This window comes from Muntiacus reevesi, chromosome 9 (genome assembly GCF_963930625.1).
Source record: "Muntiacus reevesi chromosome 9, mMunRee1.1, whole genome shotgun sequence".
Classification (NCBI taxonomy): domain Eukaryota; kingdom Metazoa; phylum Chordata; class Mammalia; order Artiodactyla; family Cervidae; genus Muntiacus; species Muntiacus reevesi.
In genome coordinates, this window is record NC_089257.1 from 5506934 (window position 1) to 5524552 (window position 17619).

Below are 17619 nucleotides of genomic sequence, written 5' to 3' on the forward strand. Positions count from 1 at the left end.
TCTAATTTTAACTGGGTGATTTGCTCTGAATATGCCTTTTAACATTCTGTCTATTACTATTTGCTTTGCGATATCCTTATTTTCCTCACTGAGATGGTGATTGAAGCCATGAAATTAAAAGATGCTTGCTCCTTGGAAAGAAAGCTATGGCAAACCTAAACAAAGTATTAAAAAGCAAAGACATCGCTCTGCTGATAAAGGTCCATATAGTCAAAGTTATGGTTTTTCCAGTAGTCATGTATGGATGGGAGAGTTGGACCATAAAGAAGGCTAGGTGCTGAGGAACTGATGCCTTTTAATTGTGGTGCTCAAGAAGACTCTTGGCAGTCCTTTGGCATGCAAAGAGAGCAAACCAGTTAATTCTAAAGGAAGTGAATGCTGAATATTCATTGAAAGAACTGATGATGAAGCTGAAGCCACAATACTTTGGCCACCTGATGGGAAGAGACAACTCATTGGAAAAGACCCTGATGCTGGGAGTGATTGAGTTTAGGAGGAGAAGGGGGCAAGAGAGGATGAGATGGTTGGGTGGCATCACGGACTCAACGGACTTGAGTTTAAACAAACTCTGGGATATGGTAAAGGATGGGGAAGCCCGGCATGCTGCAGTTCATGAGTCGCAGAGTCAGACACAGCTGAGTGACTGAACAGCAGCATAGGATATTAAATAGAGCTCCTTGTGTGTATATATACGCAGGCACTTACGGGCACACACTCACACACATACTCTGACCTTGCTGGTCATCTATTTCGTAAATAACAGTTTGCATCTGCTAATCCTAAACTCCAAACTTGTCCCCCCTACCCTTTTTTTCCTTTGGTAACTATAAATTTGTTTCCTATGTTTGTGAGTCTCTTTGTTTTGTAAATAAGTTCATTTGTATCATTTTTTAGATTCCACATATAAATGATATCATACCATATTTGGATATTTGCCTTTCTCTTTCTGACTTGCTTCATTTAATATGATAATCTCTAGGTCAATCCATGTTGCTGTGAATGGTATTATTTTATTCTTTTTTGCGACTAATATTCCATTGTGTATATATGTACAATACTTTTATCCATTCATCTGTCAACAGACATTAAGATTGCTTTCATGCCTTAGCTATTGTAAATAGTACTACTATGAACATAAGGGAGCATATATCTTTTCAAATTATAGTTTTATTCAGATAGATACCCAGGATTGTGATTGCTAGATCATTTGGTAATTCTATTTTTTTATCTTTAAGGAACTTCAATAAGTTTTCCAAAGTGACTGCACCAGTTTGCATTCCTACCAACAATGAACAAGATTGCCTATTCTCCATCAGCTCTCTAGCATCTATTATTTGTAGATTTTGTTTGTTTGTTTTTTAATGGTGGCTATTTTGACTGGTGTGAGGTGACACCTCATTGTAGTTTTGATTTACCTTTCACTAACAACTCTTGCTGTTGAGCATCTTTTCATGTGCCTGTTGGTCATCTGTATGTTTTCTTTGTAGAAATGTCTAATCAGGTCCTGTCAATTTTTTCTTGGACTGTTTTCTATTTTGCTGTGTTGTTGTTACCGAGTTATATGGGCTGTTTGTATATTTTGGAAATTAAGCCCTTGTCATTTGCATGGTTTGCAAAAGTTTTTACACAGTCCTAAGTTTTCTTTGCATTTTGCTTATGGTTTCGTATGCTGGCAAAGGCTTATATGTTTCACTAGTCCTATTTATTTATTTCAATTTTTATTTCTACTACCTTGGAGATTGAACTAAGAATATGTTGCCATGATTTATTTATTTCTCTATGAAACAGACTCTCTTCATATTGACACCCAGTGTGATTCATTTCTCTTTGTGATTTGTGTGTTTGGTATGGAATATTTGTAGTTTAAATTCTTTGTAAGATCAGAATGACAGACAAGTTCAACAAACAAATGTAATTACAGAATTTTAAAAGTATGTTTTTTTAATATATTGTCTTATTTAATCAGAGTATTTAAAAGGGTTTTTAAAAAGGGTTGAAGTGAGTGTCATTTTCTTATTTATTTCACTCAATTACTGAGTTGGAATAAAGGCTAAACTCACTGAGACAAGGGGAGGGGTGAACACACACATGAACACACATAAACTCAAACAGAAAAGGAAAGATAATAACTTGGTAGTGGGCTCTGCACCCTTTTGGAATATGCTAAAGCTACAAGGAAGCAATTAAACAGCCAATTAAAGTTAATATCTTATAAACATTGGGGAAACATTAAGGTAACAAAGAGATCAATAATTACATGAGGATGCAGGATCCACATCCCATTTGACTGCATCTAACTGCATGTGATCTTATTTTAACTACCTCTGAGATTAGAGTTTATGCCTTTAGAGGACTGATGCCACAATCAAGACCTGTAATCCCATCCTCATGGTTACCCAGTCCTCTTCACAGAAGACAAAATAGAAGGCAGCAATGTGTATATGCTGAGTGTCTCAGATTTTTACGAAGAGGTAATTCCAAATTTCTCTGCTTTTCATTTCATTTAGAAAATGAAAATCTTCATTTCACTTTTGTGCCTCAACTGAGTTATTTGGCTTTGTAATAAAAAAAGAAAACAATAAACTAGACAAGTGAGTAACGGGAAGGATGCTGCTAAGCACTTGGCGCTGCCATTGACTGTTGGGGACAGGTACGGTGTGTGCTAATAGTAATGCATGGCATTAATTTGATAGCGCGCTTTGTAATGAAAGACTTTGGCTTAATTTAAAACATGACAAAATCATGTTTATGAGTATGGTAAATGTCAAAATGGTGATTATTTGAAATGGACTTTTTTTTACTGCATGGGGAATAGAGAAGTGATTTTCAAGTGTTGATGCACAGATTTTTAAAAATTTATTTATTTTAATTGGAGGCTAATTACTTTCATAGATTTTAGAGTTGCAGAATATATAGAGTGGTCCTGAGGAGAAAAAATTGCATTGATTTAAACTCACATACCTGTTCAGACCATGGGAGAGACTTCAGCTAGAATAGTTTGGTACTTTGCATTTTGGATGTAGGCTAGAAGAGAAAGTATAGAATATATATATTGCATTTGCAGAAACTGAAGTGAAATATGCGTACTTAGCGCAATAATTTGAGAATCCTTAAACCCAGATGTATTTTAACATGGAGAATTGTTTAATAAATTCCAATGCTTGTTCTTAGAGAAGGAAATGGCAACCCACTCCGTATTCTTGCTTGCGAAAATCCCATGGACAGAAGAGCCTGTTGGGCTGCAGTCCATGGGGTCACAAAGAGTCAGACATGACTGAGCGACTAAGAACAATGCTTATTCACTATTTCATTAATTTTCTTCTTGCTTCACTTTTTCTATATATTATGCTCTGTTATCCTAGATTATTTTTCATGTGGGACTAATTTTATAAGGCCTACTACTTCCTGTAACCTTTTGAGAGGAAAATATTTAGAGTGAATTCAAGTTTAAGCATAAAATTTCTGTAATAAATGGCCAGAAAAAATTATACTTTGCTCACTGAGTTCATCCTGTTGGGTTTGGCAGACTCATTGGAGTTACAGATTACCCTGTTTTGCCTTTTTTCTGTGATTTATACACTTACAGTTGTGGGGAATGTTGGAATGATTCTCTTAATCAGAGCTGATTCCCGACTTCACACACCCATGTATTTCTTCCTGGCTAACTTGTCCTTTGTGGATGTTTGTTATTCATCCACCATCACCCCAAAGATGCTAGTAGATTTTTTATCAGAGAAGAAAACCATCTCCTTTGCTGGCTGCTTTCTGCAGATGTACTTCTTTATAGCCTTGGCCACAACTGAATGCATCCTTTTTGGGTTAATGGCCTATGACCGCTATGTGGCCATATGCAACCCTCTCCTTTACTCCTTGATCATGTCCAGGATTGTCTGCCTGAAAATGGCCGCAGGGGCTTTTACAACAGGACTGTTGAACTCCATGGTTCTCACAAGTTGTATAAGCAGCTTTCCTTTCTGCAGTTCCAACGTCATTCATCACTTCTTCTGTGACAGCCCCCCACTTTTTAAGCTCTCCTGTTCTGACACACACCTGTATGAAAGTATCATGTCTACTTTTGCTGGTGTGAGTATCGCTGGAACTCTGCTGGTGATCCTCACCTCCTACTCCTACATTCTCTTCTCCATCTTCCATGTGAATGCAGGTGCGGGGAGGCGCAAAGCGTTCTCCACGTGTGCGTCTCACCTGACAGCCGTCATCCTCTTCTATTCCACCTCCATCTACACTTATCTGAGACCTACTTCCAGCTACTCTCTGAATCAGGACAAGGTGGCTTCTGTATTCTACACTGTGGTGATCCCCATGTTGAATCCTCTGATACAGTCTCCGGAACAGCGAAGTGAAGAAGGCTTTATGGAATGTAATTACTAGGAAGAGGATTCCTTCATTGCTGTGATTGATTAATTTTCTAAACTAATTAGAGTATGTAGTTTAACTTTCAGAAACTGGATCAAGCTTATCTTCATTACAACTTAATCTGTATAACCATGTTCTGGTAATGTTCATGGACACGAGTCCTGTTAGATATAACTTAGCAATTTAGGTATGATCATGAAACTTTTTTTCTAATCAATGTATGTTTTCCTATAGGTTTCTAAAATGTGATTTATTCATAAAGCCGTCTTGGTTATAGAAATAAAGGGTAAAGTATATGGAGATAACTTTTGCAATGTCACATGAATCTAGTTGTGTATTGTATTTGTAATTGTCAGTTTTTTTACTGTATTTTTTCAACATTTATGATTTGTAAAGGATTGTATATATCACATGTGCAAAAATGCTTTCAATGTAGATTTCCACTTTATTGAATTAGGGCTAAAATGCTTAAATTTTTAATTAGTAATATCATTTAACTGCTATAGTAAACATGTGGACTTTCATTTCCTTTATCCCCAAAAACATATACTTATTCCTTAAAGAATATATAGGATTTTGTTTAAATGTATTTTGTTTAGAAAACTGCTGTCTGGTTAGAAGGCACCAATTGCAACAGCTTTTCTTCTCTTCCCATCTTTTCTTCTCAAAAATTTCCTGTTCTCTCACATTTTCTGTCCCAGACTGATCCACATATTATACACAAAGCCACATGCACACTCAGTCAGCTATAGCAGAGTTTAATCAATGTATAGTTCAAAGTAGTTAGATTGATCTTTGAAGGATAAAACAGACCCATATCCTTTAAAAGAGTCTCATGGATTTCCTGATAATGTAAATTTTCTCCCAGTCATCAATTAAATCCATTAAAGTTAATCTGTATATTATATTAAAGGGAAGCAATAATATATAGGTGGAATGGAGTGGCATAGTAGAATTCTAGGGGAAATTGAGTGGGATTCAGGGCTTGCTAAGATGCTAACCACACTGAGAGCTTTTGGAGGTATATTCCCCGTGGCTCTTTCCTTGTCCTTGCTGCTGAAATTGCTCCTGATAGAAGCTGCAATATTCAAGTCATCTGGGATATAACAAAGCAGATCTCATGACCTGTCACACCATCCAGTGCCCTCTGCTGTTCACATATTCCAGCTGGGTCTGATGAATATTCATGTAGGCATGTAGTTAGAAGTTAGTGTCTCCTTCTAATTATTTCACTTAAAAACAGAGCCTCCATTTGGCTCAGTTGGTAAAGAATTTTCCTGCAATGCAGGAGACCTGGGTTCGATCCCTGGGTTGGGAAGATCCCTGGAGAATGAAATGGCAACCTATTTCAGTGTTCTTGCCTGGAGAACTCCATGGACAAAGGAGTTCAGCAGGCTACAGACCAGGGGGTCCCAAAGAGTCAGACACAACTGAGTGACTAATACACTCACTTTCAAGAACAGAGCTAGACTGAAGGTTAACTCCAGCCAGACAAGTGTAGGGGTACGCACACACGCAAAAAAAGGGAAGGATCATAATTTGGTAGAGGATTATGTAACCATTGGAATCAGCTAAAACTTCAAAGAAAGAGAAACTTAAATAGATCTTTTTTTAATTTGGCAAATAGCTTTGAAATCACAGAGCAATCATAAAGTTCCATATAGTGTTTAATCCCATCTAGTTGCACGTGATCATATTTAAATACTTCTGAGACTGCGGTTGTTGCCTTTAGAGGGTTCATGACACAATCAAAACCTATAATCCAGTCCCCATGGTTACCCAACCCTCTTTAAGGAAAACAAAATTAAACGATAGCAATATGCATATACTCAGAATGTGTCTCAAATTTTTATAAAGTGGTAATTCAAAATGTCACTGCTTTACATTTCACTTAAAACATGAAAATCGCATTCTTTATGTTTTTTTGTGTGCCTCATCTGAGTTATTAGGGGTTCTAGTAAAAACAGAAATAATAGACTAGACAAGTTAGTACTGAGAAAAATGCTGTCAAGTACTTGGTGCAGTCTCTGTCATCCCCCGCCATAAAGAGGTATAGCGTGTGCTCCCACACAGCATTAATTTGAGAGTGTGCTTTGAGAGGTGAACAGTTATTTGTGTACCTTAATACACTGCAGTTCATCATTAAGAATATGATAGATGTCAAAATATCAGTTATCGAACTGGGCTATTATTCTTGCTGCCCGGAGAACACACAAGTGGTTTCCAAGTGACCATGCATAAATTTTGGATTCGAAGAATATAGAGAGCAGACTTGAGGAGAAAAAAATAATAAGTTCAGTTAAATTCAAATACCTGCTCAAAGAATGGGAAAAAAACTTCAACAAGAATGGTTCTGTACTTTGCATTTGGATATGGACTAGAGGGGAAAAAATAGATCATAGATGCTGCATTCAAAAAAGAACCTTAGGTGATGGATGTGTATTTAGAGGAGTCATTTGTGAATCCCTCAGTCCAGAATTAATAGAGCCAATTACTTAATAAAATCCAATGCTAATCCATTTACTAATTCTCCTCTGACTCTGTTTACCATGCTCTGTTCTCCTAGGTTTATTTTCCATATATATTTTACTTTATCATTATTTCTATTATTGGTAAATTGTGCAACTGGAAATATGCATGCCCAGTTTAAGTTTAAGCATACTGTATCTGTAATCAATGGGCAGAAAAAATTATACTTCATTCACAGAGTTCATCTTGTTAGGATTAGCAGATACACTGGAGCTACAGGTTATCCCCTTTTGCCTTTTCCAGGTGATTTACATGCTTACAGTTGTGGGAAATGTTGGGATGATCCTCTTAATCAGGACTGATTCCAAACTTCACACAACCATGCATTTCTTCCTGGCAAACCTGTCCTCTGAAGATGTTTGTTATTCCTCCACCATCACTCCAAAGATGCTGGTAGATTTATTATCTGGGAAGAAGACAATCTCTTTTGTTGGCTGCTTTTTGCAGATGTCCTTCTTTATAGCCTTTGCCACACCGAATGCATCCTTTTTGGGTTAATGGCCTATGACCGCTATGTGCCATAAGCAACCCTCTCCTTTACTCCTTGATCATGTCCAGGATGGTCTGCGTAGAAATGGTCGCAGGGGTTTTTGCAGCGGGCCTGATGAACTCCATGGTAAACACCAGCTATGTAAGCAGCTTTCCTTTCTGCAGTTCCAACGCCATCCATCACTTCTTCTGTGACAGCCCCCCACTTTTTAAGCTCTCCTTTCTGACACAGGCCTGCATGAAAGCATCTTTTCCACGTTTCCTGGTGTGAATATAGTGGGAACTCTGTTGGTGACCCTCACCTCCTACTCCTACATTCTCTCTCATAAAGTTGTCATCTGCCTCAACCAGCTGTGATCCATGTTGTTCATCTCGGTCGACAGATAATCATGTAGGCCTGAGGTTAGTACTTATTTTCTTCTTCTGATTAATTTAACTCAAGAACAAATGTGGAATAAAAGTTAAAATTACTCTTCTAAGGAGAGGGATACACACAAACTTCACACAGGGAAGGCCAGTAGTGTGCATGTAGGTTATATACCCATTTGGACTAAACTGCTAACACTACAAAGACAGAAGCAGTTAAATAACCATTTTTTAAATAAAGCAAAAACTTAGACAGAAATCAGGAACCATGTTATAATGAAGATCGCACTAGTGTTTGATTCCATCTCTCTGGATGTGAACACATTTTAATTACTTTTGAGACTGCAGTTTCTGCCTTTAGAGGATTGATTTCACAATCAAAATCTATAACCCAATCCCCAGGTGTACCCAACCCTTTTTAAGGAGAACAAAATAAAGAGGCAGCAATGTGTATATACTTAGAAGTTGTCTCAAATTTTTACAAAGAGCTAATTCAAATTTTAACTGATTTTCATTTCATTTAAAACATGAAAACTGTCTTCTTTTAATTTTTGTGCCTGAACTGATTTATTAGAGATTTTGACAAAAATGAAAATACTTGACAAAGTAAGTTAGTACTGGGAAGAATGCACTAAGAACTTGGTGCTGTCCTTCACTGCCATGGACAGGTACAGTGTCTATTATGATATGTCATTCATTTGACAGTGTGGTTTGTGATGAGAATGGTTGTTGCTTTACCACAAAATCATCCTTAACAATATGCTGTGCTGTGCTTGGTCACCAGGTCGTGTCTGACTCTTTGTGACCCCATGGACTGTAGCCCACCAGGTTCCTCTCTCCATGGAATCCTCCAGGCAAGCATACTGGAGCGGGTTGCCTTGCCCTCCTCCTCTTAACAATATAATGCATGCCCAAATTTTGGTTATTTGAAATGGGCTTCTTTTGCTGCTTGGAGAACACAAAAGCAATTTCCAGGTGGTGATGCATGAATCAATGGGTTGAAGAACATGCAGAGTGATCTTGAGGAGAAGAAAAAATATATATTTGAGTTAAAGTTAAGTGTCTGTTCAGAAGATATGGGAGAGACTTCAGCAAGGACATATCTATAATCTATACTTTGTATGTGGGCTAGAAGAGAAAGAATACAACATAGATACTGGATTTGCAAACAAAAAAGTTAATCTGAAATGAAATATGTGAACTTGACGAGTCATTTTTTAATCCCTCAACCAGAATGTGATACAATTGCTTAATAAATTCCAACGGGCATTCATTTTTTCTACTATCTTAACCATTATGTTAGTTTCAGTATTCACTATGCTCTATGATCCTAGGGGTTAGGTTTTCTACATGCCAACCACTGAAACTCATTCGTATTTGTACTATTTCCTGTAAACTTTAGGCCTAATATAAATTTAAGCATACTATACCTGTGACAAATGGCCAGAAAAAATTATACTCTGCTGACTGAGTTCATCCTCTTGGGATTAGCAGACACACGGGAGCAGCAGGTTGTCCTCTTTTATTTTTTTTATGTGATTTACACAGTGACAGTTGTGGGGAATGTTGGGATGATCCTCTTAATCAGAACTGACTCCCAACTTCACACACCCATGGACTTCTTCCTGGCTAACCTGTCCTTTGTGGATGTTTGTTATTCATCCACCATCACTCCAAAGATGCTGGTAGATCTATTATCAGAGAAGAAGTCCATCACCTTTGCTGGTTGCTTCCTGCAGATGTACTTCTTTATAGCCTTTGCCACAATTGAATGCATCCTTTTTGGGTTAATTGCCTGTGACTGCTATGTGGCCATATGCAACCCTCTCCTTTACTCCTTGATCATGTCCAGGACGGTCTGCCTGAAAATGGCCACAGGGGCTTTTGCAGCAGGCCTGGTGAACTCCATGGTAAACACCAGCTATGTAAGCAGCTTGCCATTCTGCAGTTCCAATGTCATCCATCACTTCTTCTGTGACACTCCTCCAATTTTTAAGCTCTCCTGTTCTGACACACACCTGTATGAAAGTATTGTGTCTACTTTTGCTGGCGTGACTATCATTGGAAGTCTGCTGGTGACCCTCACCTCCTACTGCTGCATTCTCTTCTCCATCTTCCGTGTGCATGCAGGGGCGGGGAGGCGCAAAGCGTTCTCCACGTGTGCGTCTCACCTGACAGCCATCATCCTCTTCTATTCCACCTCCATCTACACTTATCTGAGACCTACTTCCAGCTACTCTTTGAATCAGGACAAAGTGGCTTCTGTGTTCTACACAGTGGTGATCCCCGTGTTTAATCCTCTGATCTACAGCCTCTGGAATAAGGAAGTGAAGAAGGCTTTATGGAATGCAATTACTAGGAAGAGGATTCCTTCATTTCTGGGGTTGTTTGGTAAATTTTCTGCATTAAATAGATTACACTGAAATTTGAGAAGCTTGATGTAAGTTAGTTTCTCATTAGAGTATTGTCTAATTAATTAAGTCCATTCATATTCACATACATATATCCAATTAGATATAAGCAAAATTACTGAAGTTATATATAAAACTATGGAAGTGTCATCTAATCATTTTATATTTCTTTTGGGTTCTCAGAAATAGGGAAAACTTGTAAAGAAATTTGGGTAATGAAAAAAAGCAATTCAGTGTTTAGAGTCAGAAGTGACAATATCACATGAAACTAGCCATGTAGAGTATTTGCCATTGTCAATTTATTTTTTCCTGATGCATATTTTTTCATGATTTATAGTTTGTAATGAGTGTTATATACAACATATAGCCAACTTTTTAAACTTTAAAATAGATTCCAGTTTTATTTATGGGATTATTTCCTGCAGAGGTGCTTAAGTCTAAATTCAGGAATATCGTTTTAATAGCAACAGTAAACATGGCAACTATCATTTCCTTTATCCCTGGAAAAACACACATATCTGGTAAAGAAAAAAATATGAATTGGTATAAAAGAGTGCTGTTTACAAAACTGCCGTCTGATTTGAATGCACACATTTATGGTAGTTTTTCTTCTATTCTTTGTTTTCTTCTCACAAGTTCCCTAGCCTCCTCTCACTTACTCTGTTCCAGATGCTATTACTACAGAAACACAAAGACACATGCACACATACTCAGCTAATCACGTTTCAAAGGAATATAAACAGTATAATGTCAAGAAGGTAAAATGCAAAGGGCTAAATGTGGAAGAATAAAAACGCCAATATAAAATAGCTGATTTTATGTGAAAATATGTAAGCTGTATTGGTTAATGTGCACATAACTTTACTGCAAATACGTAGTAGTAATGGTGAGGTTAGGTGCTTAGTTGCATCCAATTCCTTGACACCCCACAAACTGTAGCATACCAGGCTCCGCTATCCGAGGGATTCTTCAGGCAAGAATACTGGAAAAGGTTGCAAATATATAACTTATTGCAATTAGATAGCTTTATTGCCCATCTGTAGCCTTATAGAAATAATTTTAAAACAAATAGCTTTATTGAAACTATATGGGATGTATGTCAAACGGAAAGTGCAACACCAGAAAACAGAAATGTGGTCATTTTTTGCTAAACTGAGATATAATTTACTGCCTTGGGTTGGAAATTGATGTGTACTTATATTAGCGTTCTCTTTAAACTTTGTAATACTAGCCCTTCTGTAGACACACTGCTATGTCAAAAACTAAAATTGTGACTTGGGGTCAAAGTGTTAAATCTCCTGAAGTTGTATTATCATGCTTCCCTTTGTTATAAAACAAATAAGATGAAAAATATAATTTATAGTGATGGTTGCTTTGTGTTTGTCAGTCGTTAACTCATGGGTGAAGGAAAACAAAGATGAAAAATGCAAACATACTTTTTATACATCTGCTTGATTGTCCTCTATCTCCCTGATGTCTGGCTTTAAATTTTCTCCAGTCAATACTGAGGAAGATATGGAAAACAGCAACAAAAAAACAGACAAAGAGAGATAAATACTTTCTCTAGGCTCTTATTTGAACAGCTGCAATAAATAGCCTGGTTGAACCATCTTTGTATAACAGGCACTGTGGACTCAATCACCTGTGGCCAGGTGAGTGCATTCACATGTTAGTGCAATGGCTATGTGGAATGTGGGAGATGAGTGTGAAGACTGTTCTTAGATAACTTGTGCAGAGGGAGAGCAGGAGAAAAGCAGTGCATCTGTGCTAACCTGGTTAAACTCTGATAAAGTAGGAAACCCCTGCATTTCTAAGATGTGAGTGCTCCAAAGCAGAATATTTGCAAAGACTTGGATGCTGCTGAGTGACAAACACATACCCATCCCAATTCAGGGGAAGCTTCACTGAAAACAGTCATTCAGGGGCAGATGGGTTTGATATTTCCCACTGGGGACTTCCTTGTCTTCTGGCGTCATTTGTGGGTTTGCAGCCAAAATAGGGAGAAGGGAAATTCTAGTAGATGTCCTCTTGTTACCGAGCCCAAGTTCGCTCTGCTCTCCACACTACAGGCCAAAGAATGAATCTAAGAGACAGGTGTTGAGGCAAGGAAAATGACTTTCTTCAGAAAGCAGCTGACCCTGAATAGTCACTGGAAGGACTGATGCTGAAGCTGAAGCTCCAATACTCAGCCTGATGTGAAGAGCTGACTCATTGCAAAAGACCTTGATGCTGGGAAAGATTGAGGGCAGGAAGAGGAGGGGTGACAGAGGATGAGATGGTTGGACGGCATCATCAGTTGTCATGAGTCTGAGTAAACTCAGGGCAACATTGAAGGACAGGGACGCCTGATGTCCCGCAGTCCCTGGGGTCGCAAAGAGTCAGACATGACTGTGTCTGAACAATGATTGTCACGTATGGTTGATCGTTTTCTCGAGGCCAGTTGTTTCCACGACATTTTCTTCAGCCATTTATTTTGGTCCCCTGGTCCTGGTCCAAATCTTCCTCCTCTGATAATTCTTGCTTTGCTGGCTTTATGGCCTTGTGCTTCTGTGGTCAAGCCAGGTGGAAGGAGCAGGAAAGTTGCAGGAGGGGGAACCCCTTCAGAGCTCAAAAGGGGACTCTCGTCTAACACTCAGAAATGAACTGTCCAAGGAGACACACTTGCTGACAAAGTAAGAGGCTTTATTGGGAAGGAACGCCCAGGCAGAGGCCAGGATGGTGAGGGAACCCAGGAGGACTGCTCTGCCTCGTGACTCACAGTCTAGGGATTTATGTTGATGGAATTGATTTCCAGGTTGTGCTTGGCTGGTCATTCTGACTCAGGATCCTTCCTGGTGGTGCACGCATTGCTCAGCAAAGGTGGATGTCAACGAGAAGGCTTCTGGAACGTGGTAGAACACATGGAGTCTCCATTTGACTTTTCCCAGACTGTGGAAAATCTGACTTTTCCCAGATTGTTGATGGTGTCTTGTTAACTCCTTACCAGGACTTCCTGTGGTAAAGTAATTCATGCGAATATGTACTAAGATTTCTAGCCAGGGTGGGGAGTTTCAGTCAGTGTGTTTCCCCAACAGAAGCAATGAGAATGCCATGTATGTGAATCAGCAACAAAAATGCATATTAACACAGAATGCAGATTTTAGTTCTCAGCAATGACAGGAATGTAGCCGACCAGGCTCCTCAGTACATGGGATTTTCCAGCCAAGAGTACTGGAGTGGGTACCATTTCCTCCTCCTGGGGATCTTCCAGACTCAGGGATCAAACCCGGTTCCCCCACATTGTAGGCAGATGTTTTACCATCTGAATCACCAGGGAAGCGAGGTATAAGAAAAATGTATATATGTTAGATATTAAAGAGGTCATCATGCAAGTATGTTCAGCATGGGTGTGTGTGTGTAGGGGGCCTGAATTTTTTCAGTAGCATCGGATTCTTTGCGACCCTGTGGATTATAGTTCGCCAGGCTCTTACATCAGAGATTTCCCAGGAAAGAAAGTTGGAGTGGGTTTCCATGCCCTCCTCCAGGGGATCTTCCCAACCCAGGGATTGAACCCTGTGTCTCTTACGTCTCCTGCACTGGCAGGTGGCATCTTTAGCACCAGCGCCACTTAGAGTATGTTCTGAAGTGAAGTCACTCAGTCGTATCTGATTCTGTGACCCCATGGACTGAACCCTACAAGGCTCCTCTGTCCATGGAATTTTCCAGGCACGAGTACTGGAGTGGGTTGACATTTCCTTCTCCAGGGTGTCTTCCCGACCCAGGGATCAAACCCGCATTGCAGGCAGACGCTTTACCGTCTGAGCTACCAGAGAGTATGTTCTGAGTATAAAGCAAATCTGTCAAAATCGGAAGCAAAGACAGCTCTCAAAGAACAGGTTTGAAATAGGAAAGCGTTTTTTAAGCAGCAGTAAGATGGGAACAATATATCAGACATTTGCGTGTACTATATGTAGTCTATCTCGTTTCCCTGCTTCACCCATAAAGTTCCATAAACAGATACAGCTTTTGTTGGTAATAAGAAATTTTCCAGCTTCAGCAAGGGGATTTTGGTAAGAATTCCTCCCAGCGGTGAGTGGTGTGTGTGTGTACGTGGGGCGAGGGGTGGGATAGAAGACGCGTCTTCTTTTCTGGCTACAGGGAGCTCGTGTCAGAGCCTGGTCAGGACCTTCAGTTCTCACTGCTGCACACCGGGCGTTTAGGGATCCTTTCCCAGGAATAACGCGGTTTGAGACCCGGGGTTCCTGGTCCAAATTCCGTGTGTGACACAGTCGTGAGGTTCCCGCTGGCACACGCTGCGTGGTAAGCGCCCGCCCTAAGGCCTGTGGGGATGGTAGGGCACATGATTTAGAGTCAGAAAACAGTCTCTATTCTTTTGCTGCTGCTGCTGAGTCGCCTTAGTCTGTCCAACCCTGTGCGACCCCATAGACGGCAGCCCACCCGGCTCCCCCGTCCCTGGGGTTCTCCAGGCAAGAACGCTGGAGTGGGCTGCCCTTTCCTTCTCCCATGCACGAAAGTGAAAAGTGAAAGTGAAGTCGCTCAGTCGTGTCAACTCTTACATTCCTTTAGAGTCTAATCCTACATTTTTGGCAGTGAAAGTGGGATCCAGCCGGTAGAGGCCAGTGTTAGGGACTATTTGAAATTACCCAACTTCCCCTAACAGAAGTGTGGTAAAATAACTGCAAGGGAGTCAAACCTCCAAACTAAGGAAAATCACTGAGGCTCAAAATTTGAAGAAATAGTCTCCTAATACAGTGTAGATGAGCAGAACCTCGGGCCTGGAAAATGGCTCTGTTACAGGAACAACAGCAAAACTTGGTCTGTAAATATTAGATTCATGCTTAAAGTGCTTCTCTCCACAAAATACATGCATGTGGGTTGAAAAAGAGAAATGCAAACTACTAAATGTTTCAATAAGAAAGAGGAGTTTTTAAATTAGAAAATGTTATAAGTAATGGTAGTTCTTGGGACTTCCCTGGCAGTCCAGTGGTTAAGACTTCACCTTCAAGTGCAGGGGATGCGGGTTCAATTCCTGGTCAAAAAGCCAAAAAACATGAAACAGAAGCAATTTTGAAACACATTTAATAAAGACTTTAAAAATGATGCACATTAAAAAAAAAAAAAAACTTCAAATGATATAGTTGTTCTTAATCTTTGTTTATAGATGTCATTAATGAGCTGTATGTGTCTATTCAGGGATTCCCAGGGTGCTTGAGAGATTATCATACTTTGAATAAAATAATCTTAGTTTCGCTTAAAGGTGAGAGAGTAATTGAATGTGTTCCGATGATAATAACGCTTGGTTTTAGAAAAAAGCCTATTTAGAGGAATTATAGAGAATAAAATAACACAGGTAAGAAACCAGTTGATAAAGAATTTGAACATTTTCCTGCAGGTACTGTTGGACCATTCAAAGTGTTTCTTCTTCTAGGACATCTTTGTCCACTGACTGCATTTAGGAAATCTAGAAGGCATGACATTATATTCTGTGGGAGACCTGAAGGAAAGTCTGGTCTATCAGGGAAGAATTGTTTGCAAAAACACACCAACTTAATTACCAACAGGAGCATTTAACTGGCAATTTGCATTTAACTAGCAATTTAGATGTATAGAGGGAAAAGAAATATTCCCTTGAGGAAGAAGTGAGGATTTCCTCTATAAAAAGCCTTGCTTTATAAAAGCAAGTTAAGTTCTTGTTTAAAAATCTTTTAGATCTTAAACAATGTAACATTTTAAAATATATTTAAAAATTCATCAACAGGAATAAAGTAGCCAGAAAAATTTGAAAAAGGTGAATATAAACTATTTTGTACTAATATTCTATTTTAATTCAACATTGTTTCTAAATTTCAAGATTAAGATTTAATAAATAATATCAAACAAATATGGGCTTTCCCTTGTGGCTCAGATAGTAAAGAATCTGTCTGCAATGCAGAAGACCCAGATTCGATCCCTGGATCGAGAAGATCCCCTGGAAAAGGGAATGACTACCCACTCCAGCATTCTTTCCTCGAAAATTTCAGAGTAGGTAGGCTATTCTCCATCGTGTCACAAAGAGTCTGACATGACTGAACGACTAGCACACATGTCAAACAACTAAAATCATGAGTATATATGGGTTGAACACCTATTTATTCTGTAAGATAGCCTTATTTAATTTAGATTTCTTACTTCCTGCATTAAAAAGTTAAATAATGTGCTTGAAGCATTTGAAATATATGTTTCTAATGTGTCTATTGTTAACATAATACTAACGTTAATATTATTCATTTCTAGAAATAATCTATTAAGAAAACTGTAATCAAAGAGTGCTGTATTGCATTCAGATTAATCAAACATATTTTGCTAAACTGTCAATAAAGTAAACGTTGCCATTACAACTAAAATAATTTTAATGAGAAGAATCACGTTTTATTAGTGATTTCCTTCCATAGAGCTTCCTGAGTGGCGCCAGTGGTGAAGAATCTGCCTGCCATGCAGGAGACGTAAGAGATATGGGTTCGACCCCTGGGTCAGGAAGAGCCTTTGGATGAGGGTATGGCACCCCACTGCAGTATTCTTGCCTGGAGAATCCCATGAACAGAGGAGCCCGGCAGGCTACAGGGTTGCAAAGAGTTGGACACATCTGTACATCTGAGCACTTCCTCTATAGAGGAATATAGGAAGCATTTTTCACAGCCAAATTATAATTTCCTAAAAAAGAATATTTAACTCTTTTGATTGATTTTTATTTTTGTTTATGTTAATCAAATCAGACGGCAAACAGGGAAGGAATTGGACACAATATCTGACTACATTTGTGAAACTTTTATATATATTGATATTTCTTTTCCCTAGGAACATTTAATTTTGGCGGAAAAGTATTAAAATGTCCAAAGTTACTGCTGCTGTTGCTAAGTTACTTCAGTCGTGTCCGACTCCGTGCGACCCCATACAAGGCAGCCCTCCAGGCTCCTCCGTCCCTGAGATTCTCTAGGCAAGAATAGTGGAGTGGGTTGCTATTTCCTTCTCCAGCAAAATTACTAGGATTAAAAACAGTTAAATGTCAAAAAGTTGTGTTTCTAAGCAATGAGATGTATTTTAGTTCAGTAATTTGGAATTCTAATCCTTGGAATGTTATGAACTTGAATATAAAACTTTGTCTCTTACATTCTTAAAGTTTTAACTTCCTCACTCCTTAGAAAATAACCACTTCTAATAATGATTTCTACTTTTGAGTTAATTAGAAGCATTTATGAAGCAATAAATTAGGGTGGAGCCTTATGCCATATCTTTATAGAATGAGTTATTAGATATAATGTTAAGGGTAAAAAGGATACATAAATAGTCAATAGAATATTGTGTTAGATGTTTTAGACCAGATAGATGAGGTTGATTGGGGAATAAAAATTATGAAAGTTAGACAATTAATAGTAAATGGTTTGACTGCAAACAGTAGTTTTTCTGCTTTTTC

General features: G+C 38.7%; 2 protein-coding genes across 2 annotated transcripts; both read left to right on the forward strand.

Annotated features, from left to right (window-relative positions):
* The first annotated feature begins 3471 nt into the window (after window positions 1-3471).
* On the forward strand, window positions 3472-4389 carry LOC136175087 (olfactory receptor 5F1-like). The gene has a single exon (XM_065945398.1). The coding sequence runs from the start codon at window positions 3472-3474 to the stop codon at window positions 4387-4389; it is 918 nt and encodes a 305-aa protein (XP_065801470.1).
* A 4808-nt stretch (window positions 4390-9197) lies between these two features.
* Window positions 9198-10181, forward strand: LOC136175384 (olfactory receptor 5F1-like). Its single transcript, XM_065945701.1, has one exon. The coding sequence runs from the start codon at window positions 9198-9200 to the stop codon at window positions 10179-10181; it is 984 nt and encodes a 327-aa protein (XP_065801773.1).
* Window positions 10182-17619: the final 7438 nt, after the last annotated feature.